This window comes from Balearica regulorum, chromosome 9 (assembly GCF_011004875.1).
Source record: "Balearica regulorum gibbericeps isolate bBalReg1 chromosome 9, bBalReg1.pri, whole genome shotgun sequence".
Taxonomy (NCBI): domain Eukaryota; kingdom Metazoa; phylum Chordata; class Aves; order Gruiformes; family Gruidae; genus Balearica; species Balearica regulorum.
In genome coordinates this window covers 15,961,187-15,978,390 of record NC_046192.1, presented here as the reverse complement: position 1 = coordinate 15,978,390, position 17,204 = coordinate 15,961,187, and the positions used below count along the sequence as shown (strand labels likewise).

General features: G+C 44.8%; 2 protein-coding genes across 6 annotated transcripts in view; one reads left to right on the top strand and one right to left on the bottom strand.

Annotated features, from left to right (window-relative positions):
- Window positions 1-2,603, top strand: part of OSTN (osteocrin) — a 53,134-nt gene extending 50,531 nt beyond the window's left edge. For all 5 annotated transcript variants that reach the window (XM_075761850.1, XM_075761851.1, XM_075761852.1 and 2 more), the window contains 2 exons: window positions 1,302-1,398; window positions 1,751-2,603. In XM_075761850.1, the coding sequence (XP_075617965.1) occupies window positions 1,302-1,386 (85 nt within the window). In that variant the 3' untranslated portion in view covers window positions 1,387-1,398; window positions 1,751-2,603. The remainder of the gene's footprint in view (window positions 1-1,301; window positions 1,399-1,750) is intronic.
- A 3,606-nt stretch (window positions 2,604-6,209) lies between these two features.
- Window positions 6,210-15,631, bottom strand: UTS2B (urotensin 2B). The gene is made up of 5 exons (XM_010305560.2): window positions 15,437-15,631; window positions 13,056-13,157; window positions 10,037-10,074; window positions 8,580-8,673; window positions 6,210-6,840 (listed from the first exon to the last, which is right to left on the bottom strand). Exons 1-5 carry the CDS (start codon window positions 15,558-15,560, stop codon window positions 6,815-6,817), a joined length of 384 nt encoding a protein of 127 aa, XP_010303862.1. The 5' UTR covers window positions 15,561-15,631; the 3' UTR covers window positions 6,210-6,814.
- Window positions 15,632-17,204: the final 1,573 nt, after the last annotated feature.

Here is a 17,204-nt window from a genome sequence, read left to right as displayed (position 1 = left end):
GCTGGGTACGCAGGTGTTTGAGGAAGGGACACTGAGGGCTTCCCTTCATTTGCGGTGTTCTGTAGCAGCTCCAGTGTGAGCTACGTGGTGCTCCCTGCATACATGGTACACCGTCAATTCCTGTTTCTTGACCTCATCTGAAAAGTAGCTAGAAAAGAGGCAGCGTGAAATGGGCTGCTGATGCTGGAAGGATGCATCTGGGCTTCAGCCCAGAGGAAAGGAGACTGCTCAGAGGAGACCATGGACTAGACAGATAGTCCTGGGAGGGTGTGCAGACCCCCCAAAGCCAAAGGCTGAGGGACCATGGGAGTGCTACCAATTAAAGTTGGACTCAAGTGCACCATAGCATTTTCTCCTGGTAGTTACTTCGCATTTGTAAACTTAAAGAACAAAATTTCTTATTTATTTTTCTTGACAAAGACTGGTAAAGAAAAGAGTTAATTTTCCAGGTTTTCTTTTAGACCTGCATTTTGCTGGCAAAAGTATTTCCAAGGGCAAAAGTTGAGGTAATTCTCAGCTGCAAAAAAATCTCACCATTTTCACAATTAATTAAAATAAAACTTCTGCTGGTAGAAAAAATGCTCAAAAAATGCTGAATTAAGATGGGAAAACTTCTTTTTTATATTAAAAAAAATTATAATAAAATATTCCTGCATAGAACTTCTTTCACACTTTATTCATGCCCTCATTCATTAAATCATCAGGAAATATATCATATGGAGGAAAAGGCCAAAACAAAAAATTCCCATTTTCAATCTCATCAAAAGGTTGCTACTATACAATTTTGAGAACCATGCATTACAGGAGAACCCATAGGAAAATCTTTCTAGGGCTCCTCTGACTTGTCTCCCCTGTTACTGTGCAACACTTTCTACCTCCTTACTTACCTTAGCCCCACTTGGCCCTGGAGATTTCAAAGATCCAGGCTAATGGATCACCTGAAGTATATGTTACTATGCATGAAACAATTCCTCTTGATACATGCAGTGTATCTCCTTTCTTTTATGAATAACAGTTAACCTGAGAATTACTTGTTTGCTAAAATAAAATCAGGGATAGTGGATCAATGTCAGCCAGTCTGTAAAACAGGTGCAACTCCTGCCTATTCTTTTGTAAGACAAGTAAAGCATCTTATTTTTAAACACTCACATCTTTGGCTGCTCCTGCACAGTTGTTCTGCCTCAACAATAAAGTTGTTAGTGGGATGAATGGAGGAATCACAGATGTAGTAACATTTTGATTATTCCTATGATGTCTTTCCCCAATTCTTTCCTTCCTCCTTTGCTTTTTTTCCCATGCAGAAAAGTGGTTGAGCTGCCTAAGAGACGGTTTGGAGTTCCTCTCGACCGGATTGGAGTGAGCCGTCTCGGCAACACCAAGGGTTAGCAGTTCCTGCAAGTAAGCCAAAGTACCCTGGGTGCTGGCAGGCTCAGAGAACAACCCCCACACACACACACACACACATACACACACCCCCACCCCACACCCCCTGTTCTCAGTTACATGGAGGTACTCAAGTCATGCCAGCAGGCTTGGAAAGGGTGGCTTGGGGAATAACAGCTTCTTAAAATGTGGGTTGTGACTGTCAATTTAGCTTCAATGCCCTAAATTAGAACTTAGTACCTTCCCTACAAGAAAACAAGTATTTCTAACATTTTCCATCTCCTGTAGATCACCCTACAGTGTGCTTATCCAAGCCTTGCATTTCTGACATGGGACAAAGTAATGTGTACTGCTTTTCTGCCTACAGGTGCTTCTGTTCTGAATGACTGATGCTGTATTGGAAACGTTACAGAAATACAGAAGATGCATCACAGCATGACAAGACTGTCATTGACTAATGATTCAACGCTCAAGGAATTGATCTCCTGCAAAATCTCTTTCACATTGCATTTTACAAATGTTGCATTTTCAAATAATAACAAATTCAATTCATCGGGTCAGAACGCTCTCACAGTTGTGCACAGTGCCACTGATAGGAGGGAACAGAAAATATGTATATAGTTTAATTGCATGGCATTTATTTCTTAAACTTGCAGAAGTTCATTATCCTAGCAAGGACTGTCAGATTTTTTGGATTGAAAATAAAACTTCCAGAGATGCCAACAGCAGTCCATGAAAAGCAGACAGTTTGCTTTGCACATTTCTTTCAAGAGGGTGTGTGTTTGGTAGATGAAGGGAGGATTTAACAGTTATGGGACAAGCCTAGAATTTATTTGAACTGCTGTCTGGGAGAAGATGTCTACTGACTTCACTAGGAGTTAGCCTGAATAAGAACTATGATAATACCTTAGTACTTGTCCTGATGTTTTTATTAATCTTTCTCTTATCTCTGCACCATATTTAGACATGTTTTCATTGTATGGGAGATCCTGAAATGTGGCGAGATTTCTAGTTTCCTCCTTTAAGCTGATGAATACATTTCACTCCTCCCTATGCATAACATAGGAAAGCATCCAAAGATGAAGTCATTACTTCCTAGGCCATCTGCATCATATGCCTTATTTTAGCCTCTTGATGAGTGCATGGGGCATAATCAGATAGACATCCAATTCTAAAGGTACAAGAATTTCTCACTCTGGTAAAATGTAAACATCTCTCCATTTCAGAGTAAAACAGGTTATCTTAAATCCTGTTTCATGCTTTCCACTTCTTTCTAGATTATAAAATATAGCTGAAAAGAGCTGTTTGCTGACATCTCAATGCTCAGATTCCTAGCTGACGTTTTCTAAATCTCACATATTCCTTCCTGGACTTGAGTCCATGTCAGCTAAATTCCTTGGATTGCTATTCTTGGGTATAAATCATCTTTAGAATTGCCAAAGAAGATCCATTGAGAAAGGGATTAAGCAGGACTAAGAAAAAAATTATTCTTGCCACATACTCTGTGTTAGGCAGAGAGTAAGGTTGGAGATAGGAACTGTTAATTTCCTGATCTTATGCGAAGACAGCCATCAGCCAGCAAAAATGGGGAAAAATGCAGTTGGCTTCTCAGTCAGCTACAGGAAAGGACCTGGGAAGTCAATGAGTCTTTGAAGTTAAAGCTACTCTGGGGATTGGGATTTTGCCCTGGTTCAGACCATGGTGGGAGATGAGGGTCCTACTCAGAAGGGCAGATAGCATCCAGTAAATGTCTGAGAGGGGCAGTGCTCAGCCATAGCAGGGGCTTTTCCCATTTTTCTTCTTGCTTACAGCCCTTCCCCGAGACCAAGACTGGCCCAGCCACAGAAAATTTGCAAGAAACTTTGCTTTTCCTGACATCTCCAATATAGAATAACGCTGCTGAGAGCACTGCGCAAACCAGTCAGTCACGTCAAGTGGTGCCCCCATCTTTCCCATCAAGTAGAACACTCTCTAGCTGAGTTAGGTGATCATTTCTACTTCTGTGGGTGAGTTATCAGTGCTTGCATGTGAGATCAAGCATCGCAGATGCTTTCCAGACCAAGATCTTGAAAGTCACAGAAAGAAAGAAGGGCTGTAAGTCCATGGTCACCTTGGTTTTTTCGCTCCCTGTTTTTCCTCTGGTCCTGTTGCTCATTTTCTGCCTTTGAGCTTGTAGGTGAAGGCTTTGAGAGCTGGATTGGTGGGTGCATGTAGACTGGCTGATCCGAGACAAGATTTTCTGTCCATGCTAGAAGCAAATCTGCAAGCAGAGCCAGACAAGCCCAGACTCTGTCCTCTGCAGTGCACTGCCACCACCTATCCTGAGCCAGCCCTGTGGTTTAGTAAACAGTTATCTTATTGCACTGAGCTCATCCAGACAGTCTGAAGATAATCTGCTTGCAAGGCAGCCATATGTATGGGGCATGGGCAGATTATGGAAGTGATGTACTCCTGACCGACTATACAGCTGTCTGTCAAAAGCAGCATGGACAGAGTCATTGCGTGACATATTTTGGGAGACTCAGATCAGAGGAATCCAATGCTAACTCAGCAGCTTTGCAGAGACACTGCTGATCATAAAAGTATTGTAACAGTTGGCAGGTATTAGCCTGGGCTTCCAAATGAAGACGGGTTTTAAAACCTGTAGTTGTGTGCAGAAATGCCCTCTATCTGAAGGGTGATGTGAAAGCAAAGCAGGACAGAGGTGTCTGTGCTGATGTTGCTTGGAACTGGGAGCTGGAAGCCTCAGTCCTGCTCTTGAGTCCCACCTCACTGCATGGATTACTTGGGAGAAAGCAGCAGCCTTTCTGTTCCCTGTCCCGTCCACCACAGAGCACACTGAGACCTCCTATGGCTCCAAAAGCACTCTTTAAAATCCATAAATTGGCAGGTGCTGTTTAAAACACGATGATGACTGAAAGGCTGACCACCACAATTTGTTTTCATAGACGATATTGGATAGCTTCAGTCAGCATGCATACCATGGAGGTCAACAAATGTGAAATGAAGATATACTACAGCATCCATTGCACGCTAGGTTTGCCCTGTGCTGCCTCTTTGCAAATCCATTCAGATGTCTGTGAGGATTTTCTGCTAATAAAACAACACAGTCTACTAGAATGTCTAAGGGAAATCCCTTTAATTATTGCCTGTGGGTCATTAACTTTAGCAAGAGTGACTGCCCAAGCATGGTAAGGTATGAGCAGCCATGATGGGGAGGTGGCACCTGAGGAAAAGAAGAGGTTTTGTTCTGCATGTTTAGGAGAAAGGACAGGACCCCCCCAGAGCGACATGCTGAGGGTGAGGTTAGGGAGAGCATCACCTTCTTTGCTCTGAATTAATAAATGAATTGTATTCAACACTTGTTCATCACTCCAGCAGAAGCAGCTAACACAACAGCATATAGTGCCTGTGAGGAAATAGTAGGGTAGTTTGGGTAGCATAAGCACTTAAATAACTGCTGATAGGATGTAGCACACCATGTGGTGGTGTGCTAAGTGCTAATCACTGCTAAGCCGCACAGTGCATTGCACTCCAGGGAATTCCCATATCTAGGATCAGAGCAAGCTGTTAAATAGCCACAAACCCGGTATTCCTTTCCCTGAGTTGTCACACCAGGTCGGGAAGGCATGGCTACAGCTAGCAGGTAACAGATGGAGTCTACTGCTCCAGCCTCTCATTGCACTGGGATTTCTTGCAAGCTGAAAGCATCTGAGCTGAACACCAGCTTGGGGCACTTGGTGCAGCTCTTGTAATACACCTCCCTTTCAGGTAGAGCACCAAAATCTTAAAGAAAGAGAGACCCTTCTCTTGGTAGTAGGCTATAATTTTTCCTGGATTTGGTGTTGTTGAGAGGGTATGTGAAAGTGTGCTCCCACATACCTTTTCACTTGCACAAAAGCAACAGAAAATGGGAAATGTGTTCTGAATCACTACCAAGGAAATTACAAAGAATTAATGTTAACAACAAACTGTATTTTGCATGTCATTAGACCTCACTGATATAATCAAGCTGGTTTTATTCCATAGGTGCTAGCTTTGGTCTGTAATAGGATGAAAAGATCTCCTGTTAATGAAGTACATACAAGGTACGGCTGTGGTAAGCGCGCACATCTTGCCAGAGCCCAGGGCAATGAATGTAGCATGGTAATTACAGCTTTGGGAGTAACATTTTAAAGAATATGTGGTGTGAAAGCTACAGTTCAATAGCATGGCTCAACAGGGCTGGAGAGACAGTTCAATTCTAGTTAAAATCAGTCCACACATTCAGGGTGGCTACCAGATTCTGCTCTCATTTACACCTCTGGAAACCTCAAAGTTAACAACAGTGGCCTTAAGATTTACTCTGAATTTATACCTCTGGGAACATGGTCCATTGTTTTTGCAAATAAATGTAGGTAACATGACTTAAGATGAATATATGTAGGAACCACTGATGGATTGTGATCTCTTCCTTTTGGACATAATTCTGCAGAAGAAAAAGCCAGATAGTATCTGCACTGAGCAGCCAGATGAGCCAAAAATCTCTTCTCAAAACTTCTCTTTGGGGTGAGTAGGTAGAAATCAGAGGACAGCAGCCCACACATATCCATGGGGAAGACCCAACTTTCATTCCTAGTTGTGGTCAAAAGGAAGGTCGTCTTCCTCAGGCACATTAAAACAGGCCTGTGTCATTACAGCTAGGTGTTTAATGGGACCCTTTTTTCCATTCTAAACTTCCCATGAACCATTAGGTAACAAGGGCCTACATCAAGGGAAACGTGCTGCCCCTTGGGTCTCTGCAAGAGGTGAGAAAGAAAACAGCACATGCTTCTGTGCAACAGAAAATCTTTATTGGAATGATATCCAAAGGATCCAGACTTCCATGCCTGTCCTCCCCCCAAACCTACTGTGTACACTGACGAGACACGATGAGGAACAGCTCTGGCTCAGCAAGCCGAGGCAGGCAGCCCTGAGCCCTTCACATTACACCCAGTCTGCCTTCCTGTCCCAGCAGCGGGTGTTAGGTCATCACAGACCTGCTCGTAGGAGGTGACGGGAAACCCAGACACCACCGTGAGCAACGTCTGCAGATGTGGGCAGAGGCCCAAGCTCAAGGGAACTGAATTCGTGTTTGGGAGACCTGGTAAGAAAGGGAAGAGTGTACAGTGGCAGCAGACTGAATGGCACACACAGGACAGCAAGGAACGTTGGGAAGCATCTTCCAAGTAGAAGATGACCATAGGTTAAACCTGGAAGGAAGGAACAGTGGAGAGTGGTAGTGGGCTACTAGCTCCTGTGACGGTCCCTGTTATACTTGGCTGTGGTGTGGTTGTGGAGGATGGCATCTGAGTTAGCACGATGAGAGGACAGAACAAACTCGTAACACATTTATACCCAGCAAGGCAGTTTGGGGAAGGGCTCATCTTCATCCTCCAGTCCTGGCAAGCCTTCAGATGCAGTATTTCCAAAAGCAGGCTGGGAAGGTATACAAGAGAAGGATGTTAGCACCCAAGTGACTTTTTCCAGCTTCCTACTCTAGCCCTGGAGTGGGTTTCAAAAGACCCATGTCTTGAGAGACTTGGGGTGTGAAGCCAGCACTGTGGTTTCCAGGCACATCTCAATAACCAGCTTTGACTTCATATAACAGTTCTACATGTTTCTTTTAGCTCCTTATAGGGTCAAGAAGTCTAAAAGTTGTTTCTGTGTTGCTTGATTAATAAGGCTTTGCTTTTCCTTTTGCTCTACTTCAGCAATATCAGGAATCAGCTTTTTCTTTCCTGTCTACTGGCCAGCAGTTTTGCTGCCTCACAGGTATGTGCAGGGGTTTTCGCCTGTGGCTGACTGGAAGAGCAAGATACTGACTTGGACAGATTGGATCTGGTCATTACATTTTTTTAAAATCTAGTCACTCTAGCACTCTGCTGCTAACTGTCCTCCAAACACCATTGATCTCTGTGGGATCTTCTAAGAAAAATAGATTAGGGAAGGATGCACATTTTGGTGTTGGAAAAAATAGCTCTATCACCAGCATGCCCTGTTCTTTGAATCCTGTGTGGGTCTCCTATTGTCAAGTATGAGAAGAGATTTCTACCTGGTTTTTGAAAGCAGGATCTTGGGAGAAAGCTTCTACTGAATCAGCAGGCTCATGCTGAGACACGGGCTCCATCCAGACTGGAAGGGCATTAGATGAAGGCAAAGATTCTCTGCTTTAATTTCTGGCAGAATCTGATTTAAATCTGGCAAGGGGAAGTAATTTTATCTACATTTGAACCTTCCAGACTGGTGGGGGCATGAATTAGATTAGCCAAATTAATGACAGCCTCCAGGGTTGCTTATAAATTGCAGATTGTCTAAGGATCACCTAAGCACTTAAGCAAGCCTTGCACAAAGGGATTTTCTCTTGGTTGTCTGGCAAGTTGTCAACTTGCACATGCACAGAGCATGTGGCGTAAAGGCAGAACTAGCTTTTTTTTTTTTAGGTCAGATCTGTCATCAGTGACTTCTGGTTTACAGCTGCCACTGCTTTGTGGAGGAATCCGCTGAAAGCCAGCGTAAACGGCATTGTCCATGTGCTTGTCGGGGCAGCCTTGCAGGAGCACTGGTGCAATATACTCCTCAGTCGCTGGATACGGACTGGACAAAGCTTGGAGACCAGCTGGGGGACCTACCAGATCTTAGCTCCCTGTGTTCTTCGTTGATTTCCACATCCTTTTTAGCTGCTTTTCAGCAGCACAAACAAGTGCTCCTTTTTTCTCTGTAGGGAGGCAGTGACCTTGGCAGAGGGGAATGCATGCAGTCCACATGCCTCATTATGCCTTCAGCACTAGCTTTGTGCCCAGAGCAAAACGAGGGGTGCGCAGCGGGGTCGTGTTCGTACAGAATTCACCTCCTCCAGGACAGGCACTCGTTGCCCACATAACCCCATGTTCCTCTGTGAAAAGCGGGATGCAACACTGACTGCCTCCAGTGAGGTCCCTGGTGTGCAGACCCGATGTATCTGCCCCGACAGCAGACAGGGTTGGGTACACAGTCCTTCTCACCAGCTGCTAAAACAGCCAGCCATTAACAAGAGAGGGCCAAGACTGCTAGAAAAGCTGCCAACCTGTTTTTCAGCATATCTGGGGCATGTTTATTGTCACTGTCTCTGTTGCACAAAGGAAGCCCTGGAGATGAGGGCTGGACAGGATGGCTGAGGGCTCTAACTGAAAACCTACCGCGTTTTTTGGGCTGGGATGCTGAGAGGCTTTCCAAGGCATAGGCCACCTCTGACCCTTCCTCAGTTGAGAGCTGATCCTTCAACTTCTCCAGCTGTTTAAAAACAAACACATCAGTAAACAAATGCCCCATCATGAGGAGCTCCGCAGCATGCTGGCAAGCACAGGGCAGCTCAGAGGCAGGAGGTACAGACAGCCTGGCTGGCAGCATCACTGGGGAGGAAAGGATCTTCCCTGGAGCAGGATCATTCCAGGAGGATCTGCCTTTGGAGCACTCACACCTCTTTATGTCATCCTCCAAGCTGCTTGTTTTGTGGCAGTGGTGTAGGCACCCTCTGCTTTTGACACGCCAACCCCAGGGTGCAAACCCCTGTGGAAAGGAGGCTGTGCAGAAGGATATTGTATCACCAAGAGTCAAGTCAGTGCTGGGGCAGGATGTCTCCAGGCATCCACCCACTGCAGCAGAGAGCATCACTTCTCCATTGCTCTGGGTTGTCCCTCCCCTCCCTTCCCCCCAGTTCTTGCTAACTTCCCTTGGTTATAATGTGGAAAGTCCACGGTATTTCTTCTGAATCTGTAGCTACTCTTTCCTAGTAGACTGGGAACATCTACGGCCAACATCAAGACTTCTGCTCTGACAGTGTGTTCCCAGGAAGCCAGAGCTTAATGTCCCTCAGCACTGGAGCAAGGAGCTAGGGTAGGAGCTGACAGTCTCCCGTCTGGCATGCCGCACTGTAATTTTTCAGTCTGAAGTGGAAAGAGCCAAGTGGAACCCAGCAGGACCTCCAAGATCCACATGAACAGCTGGACCTGGCCTGAGAAAGAAGAAAAAGGGCTTCCACTGCTTGCAGGGTTTGGGGCACAGTGGGAGCCACATCAAGGTCGCTGCACACCTTTCCCTGTTCCTGGGCACTGGGTGTAGGATGGAGTTTCCTCTTGCTATCTGCATGTGTGTGCACTCTGCTCCGCACAGCGGGTCTCTGCCTCCCTTACCAGTAAAGAGGCCAGACAAAAATCATTCTGAATTAGGTACGCAGTGGCTATCCCTCTAACTTCAACCCATTATCTAATGCAGCCAGCTGATACAATGCCTAGGAAGACAGCATGACCTCCTCTTCTCCATCCCTTTTCTTCCATGGAGATTTCCTTTCACATTTATTTTTTTCCTGGCTTGGCCTTCGCTGGCTTTTCACTGGCAGCAGAGGCAAGAGCTGCATCAGCTTTTATTGCACTAGTGTATAGCTCTCTTGCTCTCTTTTTATCTTTTCCAGCTCATGCAGCTACTTAGCCTAGGTTTTGCTTTTCTTTTTGTGCTATATATGCTTACGTTATAGCAGCAGAATTAAGAGCAGCACGATGCAAAGATAGAAGAACAGGGCATAAAGACAGTGTGCACAATTGTTTAGCTATTCATACAACAGCATGCATATATGTTTCTATGCATTTGCTCCTCTCACCTGTTCAAGCTCTTCAAATTTCTTTGCCAGCTCCCAGTCTGCAAGAAGGGAGAGAGTAAGATCAGTATCTGCATTGCTTCCCAAAGCTCAAATCAAAAACAGTTTCTTCATTTAACCTCTTGAAGGATTGACAAGAAAAGACTTAGTTATCATTTCATTCCTGTTAGCGATCTTCAAATCTGTGGTAGCAGAAACGGTGACAGAAAAGCAGGATTTCTCTGCTGAATTCTAGGGGACGTTACCCTAATTCTCCATTATGAGGGAGGCTTCTTTATCAATCACCAGGCTCTAGGGGAATTGGCCCAACAAGGTCACATACTGTGTGATACCAACTTAGGTGAACCTCTTTGCTGCTTTTTAATTTTTATCCTGTTAACAGCAATCTCCAATGCTTGCTTTTCTGTCACTGGCCTTTTATATGAACTCCCATCGCTTCCTTTAAGACTTGTTTATCCTCACATCACCCATGCAGGCAGAAGTCAGAAGACACAGATTTAGCCTAGCATAGCTTATTGCTTTTTAAGTCAGCAAACATCAGGGTTGGCAGAGTGGAGCAACAGGAAAAGTAACGTAGCAGTGAGTGCACAGATTCCATGCTTTAAATGTTAGGGGAGACCTGGGGACCAACTTCATAGATCAGACTTACAGATGTCGAGGCTGAGCAGTGCTGTACTAGACTGTCAAAAAACTATGCAGATGGATGAATGAACTGTGCTGATATCCCATCCAGGACAAAGGGAGATAGGTGCCTATGAACAGGGTCTAAAACCTCCAGCTGAATTGGGAGGGGCCTGGACTGGCAATAGGGAAAGCTGCAGGATGGGGCATTTCACTCACCCCTCTTGAGGGCTGAGGTACCTTATTCCAGATTCAAACTGATGTCAAAAACAGTTAATTTTTTTAGTAAAATAGATGAAACAATGGAAAGCACCATGACAAAATGAGCTGAAAAATGAGTGGCTGGACTACAGCAGTTCTCCTAGGAGGTGAATGCAAAGTGATCAGCTGGTTTTAAGTGCCAGTTTGGGAAAAAATGCACTAAAATAAGCAGAGGAGCGAGGAAAGAGCTAAAGAATGTCTCTGCTGGGCCCCACGAGAAAGCCAAAAACCAGCCCTGGAGCTGCCTCCTTTGTCAGCTCCTAACGTGGCAGCAGGCGTTGGTCTGCATCTCCAAGGGATTTAGGACATAATTCCCCCCTGATGTCAGATAAGACTTCAGCACACAGACACATTGCCAGACTTGGGCTTTTTTTTAAGCATTTGAAACTGAGCAGGAAGGTGCCAAGAAAAAGCCGACTGCCTTCTCCGTTTCTCTGTGGAGAAGGAAACAATTCAGATGAAAAATCCTGAATATTTTCTGACAGATATTCATCCAACAGAAAAAGCAGCAGTTCCTAAGCAAATCCATTACATCAGGGCTCAGTTTGAGAGACGGTCCGGGGATGGGGATGGGCTGGGAGTTGGGATGTGGGGGCTCTGTTCCTGGCACTGCCAGCAATGACCTCAGGCATATTCCTCTTAAGCATGTCTTTACATACCCATAAGGTAGAGACAGCCAGGTCTGCATATCTACAAATCAAAAGTGCCATTTAAGAGATTACATCATTATTCATGTTGTTGTTGTTGTTGTTATTATTATTATTCACATTTTTACCTCTTTCAGAGTTTCAAGTGCCTATTTTTGCTCGACTTTCCACAAACCATAAGCTTGGCCAATGACTGCTATGAATAGAAAATGAACAGCGGTCGAAATTTGGAACAGATTATCTCAGGCAGGGGGAAGGAAGTTAATTTATGGATGAAGCCTTGAGAAACTGCCTGCTGTAAATCCTCTGTCTGTGCTCTGCTCAGAGATTCATTATATTCAATTGTCTGGCATAAAATGCAGCCTTTCCTCCTCTAGGAGTAATAAGTGCAATAATCCATAAACCAATCATAAAAATGTTATTTCTTGAATGCATCCCCTTTGCAAGAAGAATGCCTTTGTTAGTATAAGGACTTGATTTATTTATGTTTATTTATTTGTCCCAGGATTGTTTAACCACTGCCTCACTGCGTTAACAAGGGGCTGGGGAAGAGCACTGAGTGATTTTGACAAATGGATTTTCATAACAAAATTTTTGCTGGGCCCCGTTCTCAGTTGTTTTCACAGGGAAGGGCAGCTTCCTGCTCTGAGACCACCACATACAGCCCAAACCCTCCTCTGGCTGCAGTGGCCGTGGGAATAGCTGACCCTTGTAACCCCTATGGTGCTGGTGATTGCTGCACGTAGTGTCATGGAAAGCCCAAGTTTCTCTTCAGCAGGTCTGAGTTTAGCCACATGCGGGTGGCTTTAAATTTGGTGTCTGTTCACAGAGCACAGAGACAGGAAAAGCCTCCACATGGTCTGTCTGGTCTCGCCACTGTGTGGGAAAAGCCTGTTGTCTTAACCTCTTCCAGCAGTGGCAGGCGCTCAGGCTCAGACAGGAGCTCCCACTACCCTTGTCCCACCCTATACCTGACCCCAAGGGATCTCAGCTGTACGCTCTCTGCAAAATCTTGATGTCACCTCACTGCCCCGTGTGCTCACAAGATGCTGCTGGTTTTAGCATACCAGCAAGACACTGAGCTGTATCTCAAAAGCACACAGGGCTGTACGGGGTTTGGTGGAGAGGTGACTCCCAAGGCTGGCCCATGCCCCAGGCATAGTATGCAAGTCTCAGGGATAGCAAGGACACAGGGACTCAGCTGCATCTCTTCTTGTTACTACTTATGTACACACACACGCTTCCTTGCCAGTTCAGTGTTGAATGTCTGAGGATCTAGGGTGTGTGGTTTTGGGCAGCTTTACCTCGCATTGCAAAAGCAGGACCGGGAGCCTCACGATGGAGAACCTCTGACATTAATCACGTGTAGGCACCATACTGGGTGCTTCCACTTTCTGAGCAGTTGGTATTTCTGAGGAACCTGAGGAGCAGGTTCCTTACATTCATGCAAACACAGATTCAACACGCTGAGATCTCCCATCCCCTTTGCTTACCAATATTTTCTGGTCTCTGCCATGCGAGTTTCTTATTCAGAAGCAGAGTCAGCAGTGTGTCCTTGTGATTTGTGTCTTCTCTCTCCGGAAGCACTCGATTCTCTGCAGCACATGAAACACACTTTTCTCTATTTCTAATGACAAAAAGATGGACCCACCCCCCAACCCCCCAACACTAAAACAAAAATTAAGGCAGCTAAGGAAAATACATAAGGAAAATGTATCCTGTCAGCACTTCGTCAGGGTGGAAGGAGCTCAGAGGAAGAGGAAGGTGTGTGAGCATAGTATAAAATGTCCAGGCAGCGAGGGCTGTGCAGCGAAAGGGTGCAGGATGGGGGACCCCTCCCTGCCAGCTCTGGGCTGCTGGCCAGTCTCACTGCAGCCTCGTCAGCATGGCTGGCTGCAGAAAGCCAGAGACATCACCTTGATTTAGGCAGTCCTGACCTCTTCTGCAAGGCGGATGTAGCGGATGCCTCTGCAAAGCCAGACAGCAACCCACGAGATCCTCTCTTCTCAAAACCGCAGTTGTTCCCCCCACTCACACCATCTACCTTCCCAGGGCCAACAGATGTGGGAACTGGCTCCTCATGAGGGCTGACGTGTGGGTACCAGGGCTGAGAAGCCCTGCAGCCCCGCAGTCTGTCCTTGCGCTCACTCAGCCTTGGGGCTGCTCTATCTGATTGCCGGTGGTATTAAAGCACAGAGCCAAAGCGTGGAGGAGCTTGAAGCAAGCCTCTCTAGCCCCAAGGAAGCCTCTTACAGTAGTTGTAGGCCACGCAGAATTTTTCTGTTTTCCAGGAAAAACCTCCCCAAGCTGCTTTCCTAAAGCAATTTGGACGTTTCTATGAGGCTCCTTAAGGGAGATTTCACAGTGGTTTCGCTTTAGTGGTTGTGGCTCTGCCCTCAAATGAATGGTTGTGAAGGACAAGGGTTCAGCAGAAACCAACGGAAGCAGGGGATGGGACTAATCAGAGCTCTGAAGGCTTTGAGACCCTCCCAGTTCTGCTGAACGAATTTCCAGAATCATCTGAAACTTGAATGCTGCATTCAGTTTTGAGAATGACAGAATGGGAGCCAGACTTTACAGGGAGAATGGCCATTCCCCAATATCTTTGGTCTGAACATCCCTGCCCCAAACTCAGACCCTACAAAGCCCTAGAAGATGCCCACAGAATCCATGGAAAATACTAAGAAATTATGCAGAAAGGCTTATTTTCTCTTCTTCCAAGATCTTTAGGACTTCCACTCACTCCCTCAAGGAGGAGAGAAAGGAGAAAATGGTCTCGTATAGCCATTAGCCCTACATAGCTGTGGGGGGATGAATGCAACTATTTTTGATACACAAGACAAAACATTGTACCAGATGAGCCTTAAAGGATGTTCAAGAGTATGTGGGAATCAGCTCCATTAGCTAAAGTCACATAAATCTGCAGAAGCTGAGGGGCCCTGGCCAAAGTGATGCTCCAAGTATTTGGCCGGACTCAACCCTGCCTCATGCTGCAGCTGAAGCTGCTGGTTCTGGTTGTGATCTCTAGAAATAAACCCGAGGCAGTTGGGCGAGCTACATGCTGTGTAAAACTTGCAGTTAGCATGGAGTGCTATAAACCTCCTTCCTAAGTCTGAAAGACAGTTATGATTTTAAAATAGCTACTTTTAGTCATTTGGGGGATTTGCTACAGGAAAAAACCCCTATAAACACTCTAGTAAAAACTAAACCGAAGCAATATTTAGATAGAGTGGCCTCAGGAATGTTTTGGTTGTCATTACAAAAATAAATAGGTGATATAAGAGGAAAAATCATTTGAAAAACAATGTTATTTTCAAGCCTATATTTAGCTGGTCTTTTTTTTTTTTTTCCTACTGCCAAGTCTCTTTAAGAAAGAAGATTAATGATTGACATTTCCCTGCAGAATAAGTTCAAACTAAGATTAATTTAAATTATGGGAGAAGAACATATAAAAAGAAGTTTTGCGAATAAAAAAAGTTCAGCGGCACCCTACTACTGACATTTATGAGCTGCCAAATCTCATATGGTGCATATTGGAATTGCTACTCTGATATTTTAATGTTTTTCCTTGGAAATTTTCTTTTAGGAAAGAAAGAGCTACCCTTACCTGATTTCACCAAATTTGATATTTTTACTGATTAGCAGAATGTGTCATACGACCAGCTGCAGACCAGAAGGACAGCTTTAGCTCCTGCGAATGTGAACAAGTGTCTGGGTAGTACCCGTGTTAATTGATGGTTTAGTACAGCTCAAGGTTCATTTTAATTTTTTTTCCCAGATAAGCAAGTGTTTCATGGCCATGACAAGCAGCAAAGCAAAGCAAAGCAAAAAGATAACCACCTACCTGTGTCATCTAGTCTTTATTCCAGCTTACCTTGTAGTAAAAAAGGCTCTCCATGTGTAGATGGGACATACGCCGTCATGATCAAGATGGTTAACACTCCAAGGGACAACTGGACATACCACATCTTCTCCACGTTCCCACCACCCAAAAGCATTCTTCCTTCAGGCACAGTGGAGGACTTCAATGCAACCCAGTGCCAGATGAGCTCACTTTTAAGAGGCAGTGGATGTGCTGCGATTGCAAATGGCCTTTGGAGGAGGGGAGAAAAATATCTCTTGAGATATAATTCAACCTGTCAATATGATTCACTCCTTTGGGAGTGGACAGAACAACCCAGTAACAGACATCAGATGGAACCTGTTCAATATATCTCATATCAGACTGATTTAATGAATTCTGATGTTCCCACAGGCATGCACCATCCACGCACGCCAATATACATTCCATACGTACATACATTAAAAATATTTTTTCGGGGCTGCTGCTTTAATGGAGTTCAGACCTGAGGACTCCCACATTAGCAAGGAAGATTTGTCTAGCATACAGGTTGCCATATGTCACCAGTTTGGACAGAATCAGGTTAATGGGTTTTTGTAATTTATCATCTCACTTCCTAGTACCTATATTAATTAATGTGAGATATAATGAGTGCTGAAGTGGTGGGAAACAGAGGGGGAGAGCTCTTTTCATTTAACTGATTGGAGGATGTTGAGTGTGTCTCGCTCACCGTGACTTATGGCTTTGTCAACGGGAAAGGCATCACACCCTATTTTGGGATTGTGTCTGAGTGGGGGAGTGCAGATTTGGCAGCAGATATGGAATACATCAAGGATGGGCAACTGTCTTCAGTTTTTTTTCTGGGGGAAAGAACAAAGTGGAAGGTCAGATGCTCGTTCTGGCTGCACAGACAAATTTTATTAGCTTAGGGCAAAATATTGAGGCACGTTGCACATATTCCATGTCATCTCAGGTCGTGACTACATCTTGGTTTGGCTTCTATTTGATTTGATCACTATTGATCAGGGACCTGCTACTAGTTTTCTATTACAAATTTACCAAGACAAGTGTTGTAATAGTAACAGCACTAAATGTTGTTCTTCACTTCTGCTTCTTCTGCAGAACTGAATCATCTGTACCACAGTTTGGCCAAGCTCTGACTTGTACATACACTCCTAGTGACTCACTTTGTGTGCTTTTTTGACACCACATCATGCCAGATTACCCAACATAGTTTCATCTGATGGTACCTGCACTTCATCTTAACTAAAAGACAATATAATTTCCATGTTTGGGCTTTTGGCTTCTGGTCCCCAGCTCTCCCTACAACTTGCTGTGCACCTTAGATTAGATAGATATAGATTAAATAGGCTTTTAATACCCCTTTTAATATTTACTTTTTAGTAAAAGTGGAGGGGAGAGGCTTAGATTTTTTGCAAGAATTGCCTGTGAAAATTAATGTGATGCTGCCATTAAGGAATACTTCTCTTTCACTGAGAAGAAATTTCAGTTCTGGGTCACTGCAACTGTTCAGCCCCCAAAGCAACTCACGTATAGAGGGTGCTAGTCCTTTCAACTGAGAGCCCTGGTGAGGGATTGCCAGTCTACGTTTACACACTAGAAGGGAGATGACTGGATGCTGTGAGCGGGTGGATGCTCTCAGCGGGTGGGTGGGTAGATACCTGACAGCCACTGCCAGACACTAATGGACTTTTTGCATTTGTTGCAGTTATGAGATGGTTGATTTGCAGTGTTGGGATTCTGTAAGACTCCCACCTGGAAAATTCCCTTGCTTTTAGCC

Coding starts and splice junctions, on each gene's coding strand:
- UTS2B (XM_010305560.2), bottom strand. CDS start 15,560: ATGCTTTTGGGTGGTGGGAACGTGGAGAAGATGTGGTATGTCCAGTTG. Junction 13,158..15,436: donor AGAGCCTTTTTTACTACAAG/GTAAGCTGGAAT, acceptor CATGTGCTGCAG/AGAATCGAGTGCTTCCGGAG. Junction 8,674..10,036: donor AATTTGAAGAGCTTGAACAG/GTGAGAGGAGCA, acceptor GTTTTTAAACAG/CTGGAGAAGTTGAAGGATCA.